Here is a 19,389-nt window from a genome sequence, read left to right as displayed (position 1 = left end):
TGGATTTTGTAGAAGTCTATCAAATTCTGTCAGATCGAGTGATATTTAAATGTATGTATTTGGGACAAACCTTTATATATAGGCCCCAACACATTTGACGGATGTGATATGGTATCGAAAATTTAGATCTACAAAGTGGTGCAGGGTATAATATAGTCGGCCCGCCCGACTTTAGACTTTCCTTACTTGTTTTAGATTTACAGTCATTTGGGTCGCTAAAATATTTCTTTATTTTAAAGATGCCCCATCTTTGGCTCGGAATCAATACCAAAAGCCATAAGGGAAGGTCAAAATCTTTGAATCCAAGTTAACTTTTTTTTAGTGTGAAAATATGCTTCCTATTGATCGCAGTATATGATCGGAAATGTACATATTATTTGATATTACCCGGTTTACAAGCATTTAATAGCATTTGATAAAACAATTTTCTTAAGATGAGGCTCTTGATTGTTTCATTAATGATCATTAGATTCAAAGATCATGAAAAGAGCATATTTTTAGGCGTTTCTAAAATTTTAAATGCAGTACATATCCAATGACTCTTTACATAAAATAAATTTATAATAGGGTCATGAATAGATCGTCACGAAAACTAAGAACGTTTAGGAGCAAACTCAACGATCCTTTATAATTATTAAAAAATCTTCTTTTATTCAAAATGACCTAAAACATTTAAGGAAACATATAAAATATTAATAAAGAAAATTCCATTATTTTGTTTGGTCGTACATTTCTTTATACCCGTTAAAATTCAGAAAATTTAAATTTATTGCGAAAACTGAGTAAAACGTAGAGTTTTTATATACCACCTCAAACAAACTTATTGTGAAGTTAAAATAAAGTCCATCTCTAGAACATCATTTTTGGATGTACATTAAAAGTAATGACTTAGGAAAAAGTTCCAATTTTTTTTTGCTGGGCAATTTTGCGATGTCCGTTAGGAGCCAACGTGGTGCAATGGTTAGCATGCCCGCCTTGCATACACAGGGTCGTGGGTTCGATTCCTGCTTCGACCGAACACCAAAAAGTTTTTCAGCGGTGGATTATCCCACCTTAGTAAAGCTGGTGACATTTCTGCAATGTGGAACGCCGTTCGGACTCGGCTATAAAAAGGAGGTCCCTTGTCATTGAGCTTAACATGGAATCGGGCAGCACTCAGTGATAAGAGAGAAGTTCACCACTGTGGTATCACAATGGACTGAATAGTCTAAGTGAGCCTGATACATCGGGTTACCACCTAACCTAACCTAACCATATATATTCTTGATCAGGTAGAAATTCTAGGACGATATAAGCATGTCCGTCTGTCCGTCTGTCTGTCTGTTGTGATCACGCTACAGCTTTCAATAATGGCGCTATCATCCTGAAATTTTGCACAGATTCGACTTTTATTTGCAGGCAGGTCAAGTTCGAAGATGGGCTATATCGGTGCAAGTTTTGATATAGTCCCCATATAAACCGACCTCTCGATTTGAGGCCTTGGGCTTATAAAAACTGTATTTTTTATCCAATTTGCCTGAAATTAGAAAACTAGAGGTATTTTAGAACCTTCAAAAAGTATACCGAAAATGGTAACTATCGGTCCATGTTTTGGTATTGCCCCCAAAATAGACCGATTTCCCGATTTTGTTTCTTGGTCGTCTAGAAAGTGTATTTTCTATCCGATTTGTCTGAAATTGGAAATCTAGACGTATTCTAGAACCATAAAGAGATGTGCTGAAAATGGGGTGTATCGGTCCATGTTTTGATATAGCCCCCATATAGACCGATCTCCCGATTTTATTTCTTGGGCTTCTAGAATCCATAGTTTTAATCCAATTTACCTGAAATTTGAAATCTAGAGGTACTCTAGGACCCTAAAGACGTGTGCCGAAAATGGTGAGTACCGGTCCATGTTTTGATATAGCCACCATATAGACCGATCTCCCGATTTTACTTCTTGGTTCTCTAGAATCCGTAATTTTTACCCAATTTACCTCAAATCGGAAATCTAATGGTATCCTAAGACCTTAAAGAGATGTGCCGAAAATGGGGTGTATCGGTCCATGTTTTGATATAGCCCCCATATAGACCGATCTCCCGATTTTATTTCTTGGGCTTCTAGAATCCATAGTTTTAATCCAATTTCCCTGAAATTTGAAATCTACAGGAAACCTAGGACTCTAAAGACGTGTGCCGCAAATGGTGAGTACCGGTCCATGTTTTGATATAGCCACCATATAGACCGATCTCTCGATTTTACTTCTTGGTCCTCTAGAATCCGGAATTTTTACCCAATTTACCTCAAATCGGAAATCTAATGGTATCCTAAGACCTTAAAGAGATGTGCCGAAAATGGTGAGTATCGGTCCATGGTTTGATGTAGCCCCCATATAGACCGATCACCCGATTTTACTTCTTGGACTTCTAGAATCCGTAGGTTTTATCCAATTTGCCTGAAATTTGAAATCTAGAGGTACTCTAGGACCATAAAGATGTGTGTAGAAAATGGTGAGTACCGATCGATGTTTTGATATAGCCCCCATATAGACCGATCTCCCGATTTTACTTCGTACTTTTTATCCAATTTGCCTGAAATTGAAAATGTTGAGGTATTCTAGAAAAATAAAGAAATGTGCCGAAAATGGTGATCATCGGTCCAGGTTTTGATATAGCCCCCATATAGACCGATCTCCCGATTTTACTTCTTAGGCTTCTAGAATCCGCAGTTATTACCCAATTTGCCTGAAATTGGAAATCTAGAGGTATTCCAGAAAAATAAAGAGATGTGCCGAAAATTGTGATTATCGGACCATGTTTCGATATAGCCCCCATATAGATCGATCTCCCGATTTTACTTCTTAGGCTTCTAGAATCCGTAGTTATTACCCAATTTGCCTGAAATTGGAAATCTAGAGGTATTCTAGGACCATAAAGAGATGTGCCGAATATATTGAGTATCGGTACAGTTTTTGATATAGCCCCCTTATGAACCGGCCCTCCGAGTTGGGGTCTAGATTCTAGAACTACAATTAAATGTGCTGAATACTGTGTGTTACCTTCCATGTTTTGGTATAGCCCCGTTACACCGAACTCCCGATTTTACTTCTTAGGCTTCTAGAATCCATAGTTTTTATCCGATTTGCCACAAATTGAAAATATACTGGCATTTTAGACCCATTACAAAGTGTATATGATTTAGCACTGACCATGAAAATTGCTTGAAACTGAATGTAACATTTCCAGATTTTACTTCTCGTAATCATTTAAATAATTGGGATGAAAATCTACATATTTTAGATTTCAAATCAAGGCGTTATTTCATCATTTTCTTGCACACTTGCACACGATGTTTATGATTCCTCTAAAACTCAAACAAAAAATGGTTCTTATAAATTCAGAATCTGATCTAGTCTTCATAGGTAAAATCTTTACTTTTATCTGTGGGAAGCGTACTGGTTGAACTGATCTGCTTGGGAAAATATCTGTCATCAAACCCCCCTGAAATTTTCGAAGGAAACTATTATATTTGATCCATGGTGGTGGGTATTTAAGATTCGGCCCTGCCGAACTTACTACTGTATATACTTGTTTAAAATAAAATTTTCACAAAACTATGTACTCATCAAATCCAGACATTTATTAAAAATAAATCCATTAACTAAAACTACAACTATAGGAATCCGTTAAACCACAGAAAGGGCTAAACTTAACGTTTAATTGATTTTGGTGACAGCGACATCAGCAGCAGGTTGGGCATTGGCATAACGGACAGCATCAATTCCATCATCTATACCAGTGGGGAAAAATATTAAATTTCATTAGAAAATATTGCCTTCACACCACTCCAAATACTGTCAATAACTTACAGGTATATACAGGATGATATCCAGTTTCATCGGCTGTATAGCGGACACCAACTCGAAGACCCTCAGGGGTGATATATGCAAATGATCCTTGAATCTTTTGACCTTCATCGTAGGGGCCAACCTTCACACTGGAACCCTGAGCATCCATATGGATACCATTGTCTGTATCAAAAGCATACTCAAAATTACCATCAACAGCAGGTACTACTTTTTGTTCAACAATACGAGATTCCTGGGCAGCTACATTGGCATTGTATTTCTTTAAGAGAGCATCATAGTAACGACGTTGATTATAAAAATCACGATTCTTATAGTAGTGACCATTGTAATAGAATTGATTAGGGCGATATTGACCATCATTGATTGGATTGGTGGACACCACAGCCCATAAGAATACAAAAACCATCAAATAAAGTAAGTATTTCTACAAAAAAAAAAAAATAAAATTTAAAAAGTGATTAAAATAAACCGATTTTTTTTTCCAAAAATTTTTTACCATTATGATTTTTTGTTTTAAGGGAATTTCTTTTGTGTATGTCACTGGAATACTTCTGAGCTAGAACTGTAACATTTCTTAAGCTAATTCAACAATTTATACCTCGATGCTGCCGAAATTTGCAAATATCCCAAAACCATGTTCCGCATGATTGTCATATTTTGTTTTGAATTGCCAAAAAAAATGTTTTTATTTTTATTTTGAATTCATAACTGCCTCATGTGGTGTCGATATGAGCCTAAGCAAAATTTCTTTGGGCTATATTGTTTTTGCATCAATTTTGGCTAGTTTTAATTTCCGCTCATTCATTTCTATGAATTTTAAATTCATTCATGAGTCTATGCAAAATCTTTTTATATTCTTGGTGTCTGTTTTCTTCTACTTTGATATGGAAACCGATACCAAATAGATTTTAAATCTGTAACACCTACTGTAAACTGTAAGTTTTTCTATAAAAAAAGAAAGGGGTACAAAGAATAGCTTTCACAGTTAAATCCGGTCTAATTTTCAGCTAAATGGCTTTCCGTGGGCCAAATTGCTGTAAATTACATTAGCGACTTAAAAAATTTATAGAATGCCTAGTCTTAGTTTGAGACGAAGAAAATGTACTATGAAGTTTAATCGTTAGACTGAGATGTAGAAAATCGTTATTATCGTTATGTTTAATACAACTAAGTAAAGTAGAAAGTCGGGCGGGGCCGACTATATTATACCCTAAACCACCCCTACTGAATTATTAGACATAAGCATTTGCGGAGTATCATTGAAAGAGGTTTGGGAGTAAACGTTTATGGGAGTTTTATCACAATCTGGAAAGAAATGTCTGATATAAGCAGCTATAGTTGATTTTGCACCTACAGATTTAGGATGCAACTTATATTGAGTCCATTATCAAACAAGTAAATAAAGTAGAAAGTCGGGTGGGGCCGACTATATCACACCCTAAACCACTCTTGCTGAATTACTAATCATAAGCATCTGTGAGGTAACATTGATATAGGTCTGGGAAATAAGCCGCACTTGCATATTTAAGAAAATTAAGGGGTACATGGTTATGGTTGCTATGTCTCAATCTGACTATATCTCATAGTCAGTGTTGCCAGGGAAAATGTTCGGTTTACCCTACAAAGACAAAAAAAAGTTCCCTACTTTCCCATACATTCCCAAACAATTTTCCCCACAATATTTTTCGTTAAATTTAAACAAATTTTACAAAATAAAAATGGTTATAAGTACCTTATTATCCTACACGAAACACGAAAATGCAACGTATATAACCTAGAAAATAAATTTGTACTACCACCTCGGTTGCCACACTTGGTAGAATTCAACCAAAAATAATAATTTTATTTGTTAAATCTCTATAGAAATAAAATTTTGGAAAAAGTTTTTATAAACAAAATTTTTTTGAGAACTTTTTCTATAGAAATAAAATTTTGATAATAAATTCTATGGAAATAAAATTTTGATAACAAATTCCATAGAAATAAAATTTTGAGAAAATTTTTTATTGAAAAAATTTCTATAGAAATACAATTTTGACAAAATTTTCTATAGAAATAAAATGTTGACAAAATTCTCAACAGGAATAAAGTTTTGACAAAAATTTCTATAGAAATATTTGGTAGATTTGTGGTAATCTTCAAATTTTGTTAGATTTTTTTTTGGCACGAGTGGTAACTGTTGTTACCATACATTGTTAAAGATCAAGCCTTGCCGGCTTCCAATTTCCTCCTCTAGAGCCACCAAAATGTAAAAATTATTACAAAACGTCCCTACATTGCGGCGCTACGTCGCTACACTCAAAAAAGTGAACTCTCTATTTGACTAAAGCCAATTTAACTTTATTTTAGTTCATGGAATTATTATGTTTAGAGAAAGTTTTCGTTACTCTAATAATTTTTTGTGTACTTTAGTTAAATTAACTAAAACCGAGGAAAAAATATACTCAAATGAAGCATAAAGATTAACTAAATTCGTGTCTTCCACAAAATAGTTCCGAATTTCTTTAAATTTGTAAATTTTACCAAAAATGTGTGCATCATGAACTTCGTGTGTCACTAAAGACATTCTTGCAATTTTGAACTCCAAGTTTTTCCTTCAAACTACAAAATTTTCTTTCACAAGTGAAAAACCCTAGTTATGTCTAATAAATTTTCTTTTATTTGTCGAAAAATATTTACTTATTTTTATGACATCGGCGTGATGCCAACGTTTGTAATACTGTTTAGTTAAAATTTTCTACAAATATTCAAAATTTTCTGAAATTAACGGAAAGTTTTCTTCCTGGTCGGTTCACTGTTTTTTCAGTGTGGGTGCTTTGTCTTATGGCGATTTCGATTGGGAAAAAAGGTGCAACATTCTCGAAATTGATTGGCAAATATAAAGGACACTGTCATAGATTTTGGATCCTGTATCCCTCACAAACAATAACTTTGGAATGATGCTATTATTTGAGCGAAAATACAATACGGGAAAAAGTAGTGTAACACCAGGGCAACATATTTTTTGCGAATCGAAAACGCCCTTAATCTGACTATATCTCATAGTCAGTGTTGCCAGGGAAAATGTTCGGTTTACCCTACAAGGACAAAAAAAGTTCCCTACTTTCCCATACATTCCCAAACAATTTTCTCTACAATATTTTCCGTTAAATTGAAACAAATTTTACAAAATAAAAATCGTTATAAGTACTTTATTATCTTAAAACACGAAAATGCAACATATATAACCTAGAAAATAAATTTGTATTACCACCACGGTTGCCACACTTGGTAGAATTCAACCAAAAATAATAATTTTATTTGTTAAATCTCTATAGAAATAAAATTTTGGAAAAGTTTCTATAAACAAAATCTTTTTTGAGAAATTTTTCCATAGAAATAAAATTTTCATAATAAATTCTATAGAAATAAAATTTTGCGAAAAAAATTCCATAGAAATAAAATTTTGAGAAAAAATTTTTATAGAAACAAGTATATACGGCCGTAAGTTCGGCCAGGCCGAATCTTATGTACCCTCCACCATGGATTGCGTAGAAACTTCTACGAAAGACTGTCATCCACAAATTTCAACTCACATGGTTGTTAAATATCATATGCTAACACCATGTACCAAATTTCAACCAGATCGGATGAATTTTGCTTCTCCAAAAGGCACCGGAGGTCAAATCTGGGAATCGGTTTATATGGGAGCTATATATTATTATGGACTGATAGGAACCAATTCCTGCATGGTTGTTGGATACCCTTTACTAACATCACGTACCAAATTTCAACCGAATGGGAAGAATTTTGCTCTACCAAGGTGCTCCGGAGGTCAAATCTGGGGATCGGTTTATATGGGGCCTATATATAATTATGGACCGATATCGACCAATTTTTGCATGGGTGTTTGAGGCCATATATTAACATCACGTACCAAATTTCAACTGAATCAGATGCATTTTGGTCTTCTAAGAGGCTCCTAAGGTCAAATCTGGTGATCGGTTTATATGGGGGCTATATATAGTTATGGACCGATATGGACCAAGTTTTGCATAGTTGTTAGAGACCATATACTAACACCATGTACCAAATTTCAGCCGGATCGGATGAAATTTGCTTCTCTTAGAGGCTCCGCAAGCCAAATCGGGGGATCGGTTTATATGGGGGCTATATATAATTATGAACCGATATGGACCAATTTCTGCATGGTTGTTAGATCGGTTTATATGGGGGCTATATATAATTATGGACCGATGTCAACCAATTTTTGCATGGTTGTTAGAGACCATATACTAACACCATGTACCAAATTTCAGCCGGATCGGATGAAATTTGATTCTTTTAGAGGCTCCGCAAGTCAAATCGGGGGATCGGTTTATATGGGGGCTATATATAATTATGAACCGATATGGACCAATTTCTGCATGGTTGTTAGAGACCATATACTAACACCATGTACCAAATTTCAGCCGGATCGGATGAAATTTGCTTCTCTTAGAGCAATCGCAAGCCAAATTTGGGGGTCCGTTTATATGGGGGCTATACGTAAAAGTGGACCGATATGGCCCATTTGCAATACCATCCGAACTACATCAATAACAACTACTTGTGCCAAGTTTCAAGTCGATAGCTTGTTTCGTTCGGAAGTTAGCGTGATTTCAACAGACGGACGGACGGACGGACATGCTCAGATCGACTCAGAATTTCACCATGACCCAGAATATATATACTTTATGGGGTCTTAGAGCAATATTTCGATGTGTTACAAACGGAATGACAAAGTTAATATACACCACATCCTATGGTGGAGGGTATAAAAATTTCTATAGAAATACAATTTTGACAAAATTTTCTATAGAAATAAAATGTTGACAAAATTCTCAACAGGAATAAAGTTTTGACAAAAATTTCTATAGAAATATTTGTTTGGTAGATTTGCGGTAATCTTCAAATTTTATTAGATTTTTTTTTGGCACGAGTGGTAACTGTTGTTACCACACATTGTTAAAGATCAAGCCTTGCCGGCTTCTAATTTTCTCCTCTAGAGCCACCAAAATGTAAAAATTATTACAAAATGTCCCTACATTGTGCACTGAAAAAAAAGCATGCCCGGTTCCAAAGATTTTGTCTTTGCTTTAAAAAATTTGGTATTGATTCCGAGCCAAAGAAGCGGAGAATACAAGTAAGGATACTTTTAAGACACAATTCTCTTTTAAATTTGGGTTTTGTGTACTTGCTTCTAGGAAGCAAATTTTAATTTTTCGCTTTCTCAGCTTTTTTTCGAGTTAACGGCAACTTTATTTTCCAAATTAGGACTCGACTTCCAGTAGAAATTATGCTATGTTTGAAGTAAAAAACTTCTTTAAAATAAAGTTTTGAAAAACATGTCCTATATTTGAACGATTTTTTGCTTTGCAGTCAAGATGCAAAAAGACAACAAATTTAAAGACAATTTCATTAAATTTAAAGAATTTTCCTGAATTATTAAAGTCAAGTTGACCTTAGCCTATAAATGTTTTCTTTCATGTTAAGATACCCATTTTTAAGTCAAATCGCTTAATTATAAGGACAATACGACTTCATTGAAAAGTTTATCGACTTTTGGACAAGGAAAATAACTTTATTTTAGAGAAATGCGTCTTCTATGCTAAGCAAAATTTGTATTCGTATTTTAAAGACATAAAATCTTTGACCTCACGACAATATTTTTTTCAGTGTGGCCCTACGTCCCTACATGACGCTAAATATTAGAAAAAACCTACATATAGGGAATTTCCCCTACTTCTAACAACACTGGCTGTAGTTGATATTGCACCTACGTAGTTAGCATGCCACTAATATTGAGCCCATTATTAAAAAAGAGAAAATCGTTCAATTAGTGTGGGTAATAAATCCAAATTTGTAAAAATCGAGCAATATTCTTATGTAAGAGCTACAAGTACGTATAAATACGATCGGCTAGTACATCAAAATTTGAAATTTGAGTAACATTGGTTAATAAATAAGAGTATTATGGCCAGATTTGGGAAAATCGAGCGATGCATATATATAGAAGATATATGTAAATCTGAACCAATTTGCATAATATTTTGCGGGTTTAATTAATACCACAAAAGTTTACCTTGTGTAAAATTTGACTTAGATCAGTTAAGAAATGAGGCCTGTATGGTCAAACATAAGGTTATTAGGGGCGAATTTTTCAAAATCGGGTGATACATATATGGGAGCTATATCCACATCTGAACTGATTTCAATGAAATTTTTCACATACCGTTAGTACTATAGAGGACTGAATGTAGCCAACTTTGAGTAAGATCTGATAATAAATAAGGGTTCTATGGCCAAATTTGGGAAAATCGGGCATACATATATATGGGAGCTATATCTCAATCTGAACCCATTTCGATAAAATTTTGCACATACAGTTAGTGCTATAGAATATATAATGTACATCAAAAAAATGTCCATAGCTAAACTAACGATAAATGTAACTTATTTCTATAGCAAAAAAAAAATTATTTGTTGGTAGTTAAATTTTATTATTTTTTGCGAAATTTTCCACAGCCCAATGAAATTTTCCTCTTTTTTAAGTATGTCGTAAATATTTTATAAACTAAACGTGGGTATAAAGTTCAATGACCGTACACATAAATTGAATATGAACTAAAGCAGAAGAAAATTTTCGTACGATCCCAAAAAATAATAAGAATAAACTGCTGTATGGTTAAAATGGTCATGATTTGACACCAAGGATTTTGGTCTTTACTTTAAGTTAATTTTTTCCTCTATAGGAGGGTGTAACTTCATGAATTGCAGTCTAAAAGTACACCAGGGCATTCAATTTTCTTGGTTTTAACAACACTTTGGGGAAATCTCAAAATGTGGAGCAGAAATTTAGTTAAATTTTGGCACGACATAGTTCATTTTTCCTAAAAAACAGTTTACTTTTTTTCTGTGTACATCCAAAAATGCTCTTGCAGAGATAAGCTTATTTTCACTACATACGAAGTTATCTTGAGGTTACAGTAATTAAAAAATGTGCCGATACATTTCTTGGAAGATTTGAAATTTCGGATGAAAACTGTGCCAGTATATTTCAGGACTTTTTAGTGTAGCCACTAACATTGAAATTGTTTTGTTTTATTTTTTAAACTGAAATCCAAATTAATGCATTAGCATAACATCAGAAGAACTGGTGCGAAATGGATACTTCAAAGTATGACTACCAGCCTACTACAAGCCCGTGTAAAATTAAATGCTACTGATCCGATTTGGCAAGACTTCCGGACACGGAAGTAAAAAATCTACCAAAAATGCTAGTAAAATATCTACGAAAAAGTGTAGATTTTTTACTGTTTTGTTTAAAAATATTTTTTTTTTGAAAATTTGAAATAAAATTGTTAAAAATTTTTGTATAAAACTAAAATTTTTAGAAAATTTTTTTCTATACAATTTTTTTTTAGAAATTTAGAAAAAATTTTATAAAATTAAAATTTTAACAAAATTTCCTCCAAATTCAATTACTTTAACAAATTTTAATTTTCGTGCAATTTCATAGGTTAGGTTAAGTTAGGTTAAAGTGGTAGTGGCATTACGTTTCAGGTTCACTTAGAATATTCAGTCCATCATGGTACTCATAAAATTGTCGCTGATAGGAGCGGTATACTAACAACTTCAAAATAAGGCTTTTTTTAAATATGGTAGATTTGTGGTAAAAATTTCTTCAAAGTTTTGTAGATTATTTTTCGCACAAGTGGCAACCGTGCTTTCTGATCCAAAGAGAACAATTTCAAAGTAATCCACACCCAGAAAAAAGGGGCTCTAATGCCAACTGAACTTTAATTTAGTTCATGAAGATTAGTTGAATTAGTTAAATTTTGCACAATATGAGTAAATGTTCCTTATTTGAATAATTGTTTGCTAACTTTAATGGCGTCAACTAAGTTGTATACAAATATAGTGCACAATTTTACTAAAAAATAAAATAGTTCATATTTTCCTAAAATGGCAGAAGTTTACTTAAATTGAGTTCATAAGTCTCTCAAATGAGTAAATTTTACTAAAATTGTACCTGTCTCGACAATCGTTTTCCCTACAATATTCCATTATATCAGTAAGGTATCTCGGAAAATCGTAGTTTCTCGAACATCACTTCTTTGCTTTTATTAACATGCTTTCGTTCTTGTTCCAAAACACTGCTAAATTTCAAACAGGCCGATTAAAAAATTTCCACTACTCTTACTGTCTCTCTCCCTCTAACGAACAACAAGTAAATGGACCAACAGACAGACATACAGGGCAACACAGTCGACCGCTATACATACTATGGGGCCTAGGTCCAATATTATGATGTGATTCCATACTAATGTAGAGTATAGAAATATGTACGAGTATTTAAGAAACATTTGTCAATATTCTCTATACAAATAAAATTTTGTCAAAATTTTCTATAGAAAAAAAAATGTTATCAAAATTTTTCATAGAAAAAAATGTTATCAAAATTTTTTTATAGAAATAAAATTTTGACAAAAATTTCAATAGACATACAATTTTGACAAAATTGTGTATAGAAATAAAATTTTGCCAAAATTTTCTATAGAAATAAAATTTTGCTAAAATTTTCTATCAAAATAAAATTTTGCCAAAATTTTCTATAGAAATAAAATTTTGACAAAATTTTCTATAGAAATAAAATTTTGACAAAATTTTTTATAGAAGATTTGTTTGGTAGTTTTTTGGTAGAATTTGCTCTACATGTTGATACATTATTTTTGGCTCGAGTGGCAACAGTGATTGTACGGCCACAGAATCTAAAATCCTATATCGAATTTCCTACATTTTCCTATGAGTGCTCGATTTTAGCACTTAAATCGCCCACATAAGCAGCGGTGCCAACTCTGACGATTTATCGTAATTTTGACGATTTTTGATGGTAAATTTGACCTCTGATGATTTGACGACGATTTTAAACAACGTAGTTATGAGTTGACGATTTTTTATAATGCTCGACACAAGTGTTTCTTTTTAACGTTTTTTATGACGATTTGGCGATTTTCATCAGTTGTAATGTAAACAAGCTTTTTTTAATCTCAGAATATGACAATTTATATGTAGCTTGCTCCCAACCGTCTCCAACATAGACAGAAATTTCAAAGCAATCAATATACATAAACCTAAAATGCGGAATTCCTTTTAAACTTAAACATTGCATGGTATTCTTTTGTCAAAAAAAAAAACTATTTAAAACTAAATAATTCTGATTGCTATTACCGATAATAGAAATAATAATAAAAAATTTTACACGAGCGAGTAACAAGGATTTAAATTCGCTTGAAGAATAGGAAATTTGTCTGCCAAGAAAATGTTGTTAATGTAGTACATGAATTCACAATCAGAAATATTACTTTAAATTAATTAAAAGTTGATTACTTAGTTGGAGAGTTAAACGGCATTTTTTATGGAACTAAAATGAATTAAAGCCTTTTCTTATGGTTTTGTTCGAATAAAATTTTTAATTTATTGCTAAATCTTTTTTCAGCTGTTTTATGTGTGACGATTTTTCGACGAATTTTTTGGGACGAATTAACGAACTTTTGACGAAAAATATTTTAAAAATTGACGATTTTCAGCCCAAAACAGTTGGCACCACTACACATAAGTCAACAAACTGGACAACGAAAAACACTGAGTCTGACCACTTGGCAGATACAACTGTTTCATTCGCACTAAAAACCAAAATATCAATCGATCGGGAAAAAATTCAGTATCAGCCGTTTTTTGAGAATGTTCTACATATATTTCTCTTCCATTATATGATGAGCGTAAGAATGTATTGGAGAACCCTCGTATTGTCGGTGTCCAACTTTATACTTTCCTTGTTTCATTAAAATCCCATCATATTTAAAACTACAAACTATATGTAATGATATACAAAAATCATCATCATAGAAGACACGTGAGCTTTGCACTTTATTGTAAAAAAATCTTTGTACATTGTTTTGGTGTATAAAGGGAAGAGCTTGGGATGGGGAAATTTGGATAGGATTAATAACATTTATTTACTTGATACTTATGTCGATCGAAAATGGTTACCATTTTCTCAATCAAATTAAATCTATGAAAAATTTCTGAAGTTGAGTTAATGGATTTTTGTGATTTCTACATCAGCTGGTTCTGGAGCATTGGCATAGCGGATAGCATCAATACCATCATCTGAAAAAATAATTAAAACAAAATAAATATTACATTAATTAAAATCCAATATAAAAGAAACTCTCTTCCATCTTACAAGTATAAACTGGACGATATCCATTTTCATCGGCAGTATAACGGACACCTACACGAAGACCCTCAGGGCTAATATAAGCAAAGGAACCATCAATTTTTTGTCCTGGTTCATCGGCTCCAAGATAAATACTGGTACCACGAGCATCAGTATGAATTCCATTGTCGGTATCAAATTCATAGGCAAAGTTTCCATCAACTGCTGGAACAACTTTATGCTCAACAATACGAGATTCTTGGGCAGCAACATTGGCATTGTATTTCTTCAATAGCGAATCGTAGTAACGACGTTGATTGTAATAATCACGATTCTTAAAGTATTGACCATTATAATATTGTCCCGGATTATATTGACCATTATTGACGGGACTAGCAGAAGCAATAACGCCCAAAGCGGCAAGAGCAATCAAAGAAATGAAGAATTTCTGGAAAGAAAAAAATTGATGTTTAGAGATCAAATGTTTCTAAAACGACTAAAAGGAGATCGGGTTCGTAATCAGACGGTAGATTTTTATCACTGAGCTGATTAAAGAAGTGGACAGCACTCATTGAAAAGATAGAAATTCTCCAATCATGTTATAGTTTTGAGAATCTATGTACATCTGGACCTATCAGGGAATGTGGAATAACTTGCACAATAGTAAGAACAATTTTCTTTAAAATAAAGAAATTTTAATTATAAGAAATTTCCTTATTTTTGCTCTAGAATAGTTTTTCATTAAATTAAGGACACGAATCTTTGAAATTTGCATAACTCCGTTAAAGTCATATGCCTTGAAAGTGAAACAATTTTTCTTTAAGTGGATACAATTTTTTCAACTTTAAATTAAATGAGATTTTAATACCTTGGCTTTAAACGCAAAAAAGCTTCGAAGATAGGCTAAGACTTATTTTGAGGATTTTGTGTCTTTGGTTTACATTTTGTTTTGAAATTAACAAAAGGTTTTTACATCAAAGTCTCCGTTAAAATTTGGATTTTTAAACTGACATTTCTTTGTAAAGTGTGGATATGTATTGTAATGAAATTCATTTAATCCAGTGACAATTAATTTTATTGCTTACAAGCTAAAACAGAAATAAAATTATTCGGGATGGAATTCATGTATGATTGCTTCGAAAACCACAAGTGGCTATAAAAAGAGAGTTCACCAGGATTTAAGTGTCAATAAATCTTTTGTTTCTCGTACCATTTCTCGAAACAACGTTAAATCCTGTCCAAAAGTGATCCGAAAAGCTAAGGCCATATTTGATCGAAATTCATGGCGTAATGGTAGAAACCTTAGGTTAGGTTAGGTTATGTGGCAGCCCGATGTATCAGGCTCACTTGGACTATTCCGTCCATTGTGATACCACAGTGGTGAACTTATCTCTTATCACTGAGTGCTGCCCGATTCCATGTTATGCTCAATGACACTGGACCTCCTTTTTATAGACGAGTCCGAACGGCGTTACACATTCCAGTGAAACCACTTAGAGAAGCTTTGAAACCCTCAGAAATGTTACCATCATTACTGAGGGGGGATAATCCACCGCCGAAAAACTTTATGGTGTTCGGTCGTAGCAGAAATCGAACACACGACCTTGTGTATGCAAGGCGGGCATGCTCACCATTGCACCACGGTGGCTGGTAGAAACCTTGCTCATGAACTGAACATATCGCAAAAACGGATTGCAAGAGTTTACTGATGCATGAAAAAAGTTACAGTGGAAAGAGCCAAGCAGTTTGTGTACAAGCGTTTACTTGTTAAAGAGGACAGCTGAAAATTTACATCTGCGATTGACCATCAAGACTCAAGAGAACGGTCGAATTCTATCAAAACTGATAGATTTTTTACTGTTTGGTAGATTGCTAGAATTCTTGACGTTTTGGTAGATTTTGCCACATATTCCTCTCTAATTAAGAGGTACTTCACATATTTTCTATATAAATAAAGCTTTGACAAAATTTTCTATAGAAACAAAATCTTGACAAAATGTTCTATAGAAACAAAATCTTGACAAAATTTCCTATAGAAATAAAATATTTGACAAATTTTTTTATAGAAATAATATTTTTACAAAATTTTCTACAGAAATAAAATTGTGACAAAATTGTCTATAGAAGTAAAAGTTTGACTAAATTTTCTATAGAAATAAAATTTTCACAAAATTTTCTATAGGAATAACATTTTCCCAAAATTTTCTATAGAAATAAAATTTTCACAAAATTTTCTATAGAAATAAAATTTTGACAAATTTTTTTATAGCAATTAAATTTTGACAAAATTTTCTATAGGAATAATTTTTTGAAAAAATTTTCTATAGAGATAAAATTTTTACAAAATTTTCTATAGAAATTAATATTTTACAAAATTTTCTATAGAAATAAAATTATGACAAAATTTTCTATAGAAAATTCTAAAAAATAAAATTTTGACAAAATTTTCTACAGAAATAAAATTTTGACAAATTTTTTTATAGCAATAAAATTTTTACAAAATTTTCTATAGAAATTAAATTTTGACAAAATTTTCTATAGAAATTAAATTTTGACAAAATTTTCTATAGAAATTAAATTTTGACAAAATTTTCTATAGAAATAAAATTATGACAAAATTTTCTATAGAAAATTCTATAAAAATACAATTTTGACAAAATTTTCTACAGAAATAAAATTTTGACAAAAATTCTATAGAAATACAATTTTTACGAAATTTTCTACAGAAATAAAATTTTGACAAACTTTTCTATAGAAATAAAATTTTGACAAAATTTGCTATAGAAATAAAATATTTGACAAAATTTTCTATAAAAATAAAATTTTGACAATTTTTTTTATAGAAATACAATTTTGACAAAATTTTCTACAGAAATAAAATTTTGACAAAATTTTCTATAGAAATATAATTTTGACAAATTTTTTATAGCAATAAAATTTTAACAAAATTTTCTATAGAAATTAAATTTTTATTGTTGTTTTTGATCTCATGCATTGACTAAACTACAAGTGTAGCTTAACAAACAGAGGAAAAGTATGCTTGTCAAATTTATTTGGGCAAAGCCCTATAGACTGCAAGATGGTTGGATGTACAGCTGTTTCGGAATTACCACATTCCTCATCAGCATCCGCTACTTGCAGCAAAACTATCAACCAATTATCAGAATAAATTCGGGTAATTCACTCAACCCAAAGTGAACTGCACCTGAACCTTCCGAAAAAAGGTTTGATAGTCGGCTACTGCCTAAACAAATTTGCAAGCATATCTCTTTTCCTTTACCAAACTCAAATCATCGATTTGAATGTAGTTGGCTGGGTTTGTTTTTGAGCGTGCTTCCTCTATCTTCATTCGTTTTGTTTGTTATTGTTGGCTTCTTTTCAATTTTTATTGTTGTTTTTGATCTCAGCTTAAAGCCATGCATTGACTAAACTACAAGTGTAGCTGAACCAACAGAGAAAAAATTTTGACAAAATTTTCTATAGAAATAAAATATTTGACAAAATTTTCTATAGAAATAAAATAATTGAAAAATTTTTTTAAAGCAATAAAATTTTGACAAAATTTTCTATAGAATTAAATTTTGACAAAATTTTCTATAGAAATTAAATTTTGACAAAATTTTCTATAGAAATAAAATTATGACAAAATTTTCTACAGAAATAAAATTTTGACAAAATTTTCTATAGAAATAAAATTTTGACAGTATTTTCAATACAAAAAAAAATTTTTACAAAATTTCCTATAGAAATAAAATATTAGACAAAATTTTGTATAAAAATAAAATGTTGACAAAATTTTTTTATAGAAATTAAATTTTGACAAAATTTTCTATAGAAATAAAATTTTGACAATATTTTCTATAGAAATAAAATTTTGACAAATTTTTCTATAGAAATAAAATTTTGACAAATTTTTTTATAGAAATAAAATTTTGACAACATTTTCTATAGAAATAAAATGTTCACAAAATTTTCTATAGAAATAAAATTTTGACAAATTTTTTATAGCAATAAAATTTTAACAAAATTTTCTATAGAAATTAAATTTTGACAAAATTTTCTATAGAAATAAAGTTATTACAAAATTTTCTATAGAAATAAAATTATGACAAAATTTTCTATAGTAATAAAATTTTGACAAAATTTTCTTAGAAATAAAATTTTGACAAAATTTTCTATAGAAATAAAATTTTTACAAAATTTTCTATAGAAATAAAATTTTAACAAAATTTTCTATAGAAATAAAATTCTGACAAAAGTTTCTATATTAGAAATAAAATTTTGATAAAATAAAAATTTCTATACTAACGAAATTGGGAAAAAATTGTTTGGTAGGTTTTTGCTAAAAATGTCTCTAAATTGTGGTAGATTATTTACGTGCTCAAGAGGCCAACGGTTGCTCCCCGCTTGTATCCATCGATCGTAGGGTCAAACTAAAAGCCGAATATTATCGGAAAAAAATTCCAAAGACAGTATTGAAGCACTAGGCAAATAAACATTGCGGCCGCAGCATGGACATTACACCCGAACTCGGCCCCATAGTATTCGGCACGACAACTAAAACTGGCTCAAAACGGAGGTTCCTCGTTACACTTCTATCGCACAATGGCCACCAAATTCTCCTGATCTCAATTCGTTGAACTCTTGGGCCTGGGGCATTTTAAAAAGTAAGTGTAGTGCCACACTTACTTTTCAAAATGCCCCATAAATCCAAATCTTTAGATTGGAGGCTGGCGGCCGTAAGCAATGTTTTACCAACCATAACTTCAGACGGTCGTAGTCGAAAGGCGGTGAGCCAGTGTAATGGGTGGCCAAGCTATTATTCACGGAAAGGAAGGTTTGCTGGGATTACCAGGGAACCAGTATAATTGGCGGTCAAGCTAGGATTGATGGCGAGAAAGGTTTATCCGAGTGTTTGCTGGGATTGGTAGGGAATTGTCTATTATGAGCTGCTCACTTTCGGCAAAACTCTTAACTCAAAACTTTACTGTCCTCAATTGGACCGTCTGAAAGATGACCCCCAAGCTAAGTAATTGTATTCTACCAGGACAACGCCGGGCCACATACATCAATAATGACTCACCAGAAGCTCCTGGTTCACCCTATAGTCTGGAAGTGACAACAAGTGATTACTCGCTGTTCTTGCCCATGGCGAATAATTTTCTTGGCAAAAAATTTGTTTCAAGAGAAGCTTGGAAAATCGACTATCTCACCTAGTTGGTTACTTTTTACTACACCTGACGTAAAAAAAGTTATAATAATGGAATTTTTCGTAGGAGCCTATACCAACAGCTATAT

The 19,389-nt window shown here is 32.1% G+C and overlaps 1 protein-coding gene across 1 annotated transcript in view; it reads right to left on the bottom strand.

Annotated features, from left to right (window-relative positions):
* Positions 1-13,748: 13,748 nt before the first annotated feature.
* The window catches only part of LOC142241856 (uncharacterized), a 62,988-nt gene continuing 57,347 nt past the window's right edge, over positions 13,749-19,389 (bottom strand). Inside the window, exons 2-3 of the mRNA XM_075313684.1 lie at positions 14,119-14,539; positions 13,749-14,042 (exon numbers count right to left, since the gene is read on the bottom strand). Of these exons, the coding sequence (XP_075169799.1) occupies positions 13,969-14,042; positions 14,119-14,539 (495 nt within the window). The 3' untranslated portion in view covers positions 13,749-13,968. The remainder of the gene's footprint in view (positions 14,043-14,118; positions 14,540-19,389) is intronic.

This window comes from Haematobia irritans, chromosome 5 (assembly GCF_050003625.1).
Source record: "Haematobia irritans isolate KBUSLIRL chromosome 5, ASM5000362v1, whole genome shotgun sequence".
Classification (NCBI taxonomy): domain Eukaryota; kingdom Metazoa; phylum Arthropoda; class Insecta; order Diptera; family Muscidae; genus Haematobia; species Haematobia irritans.
This window is presented reverse-complemented; position numbering and strand designations above follow the sequence as displayed.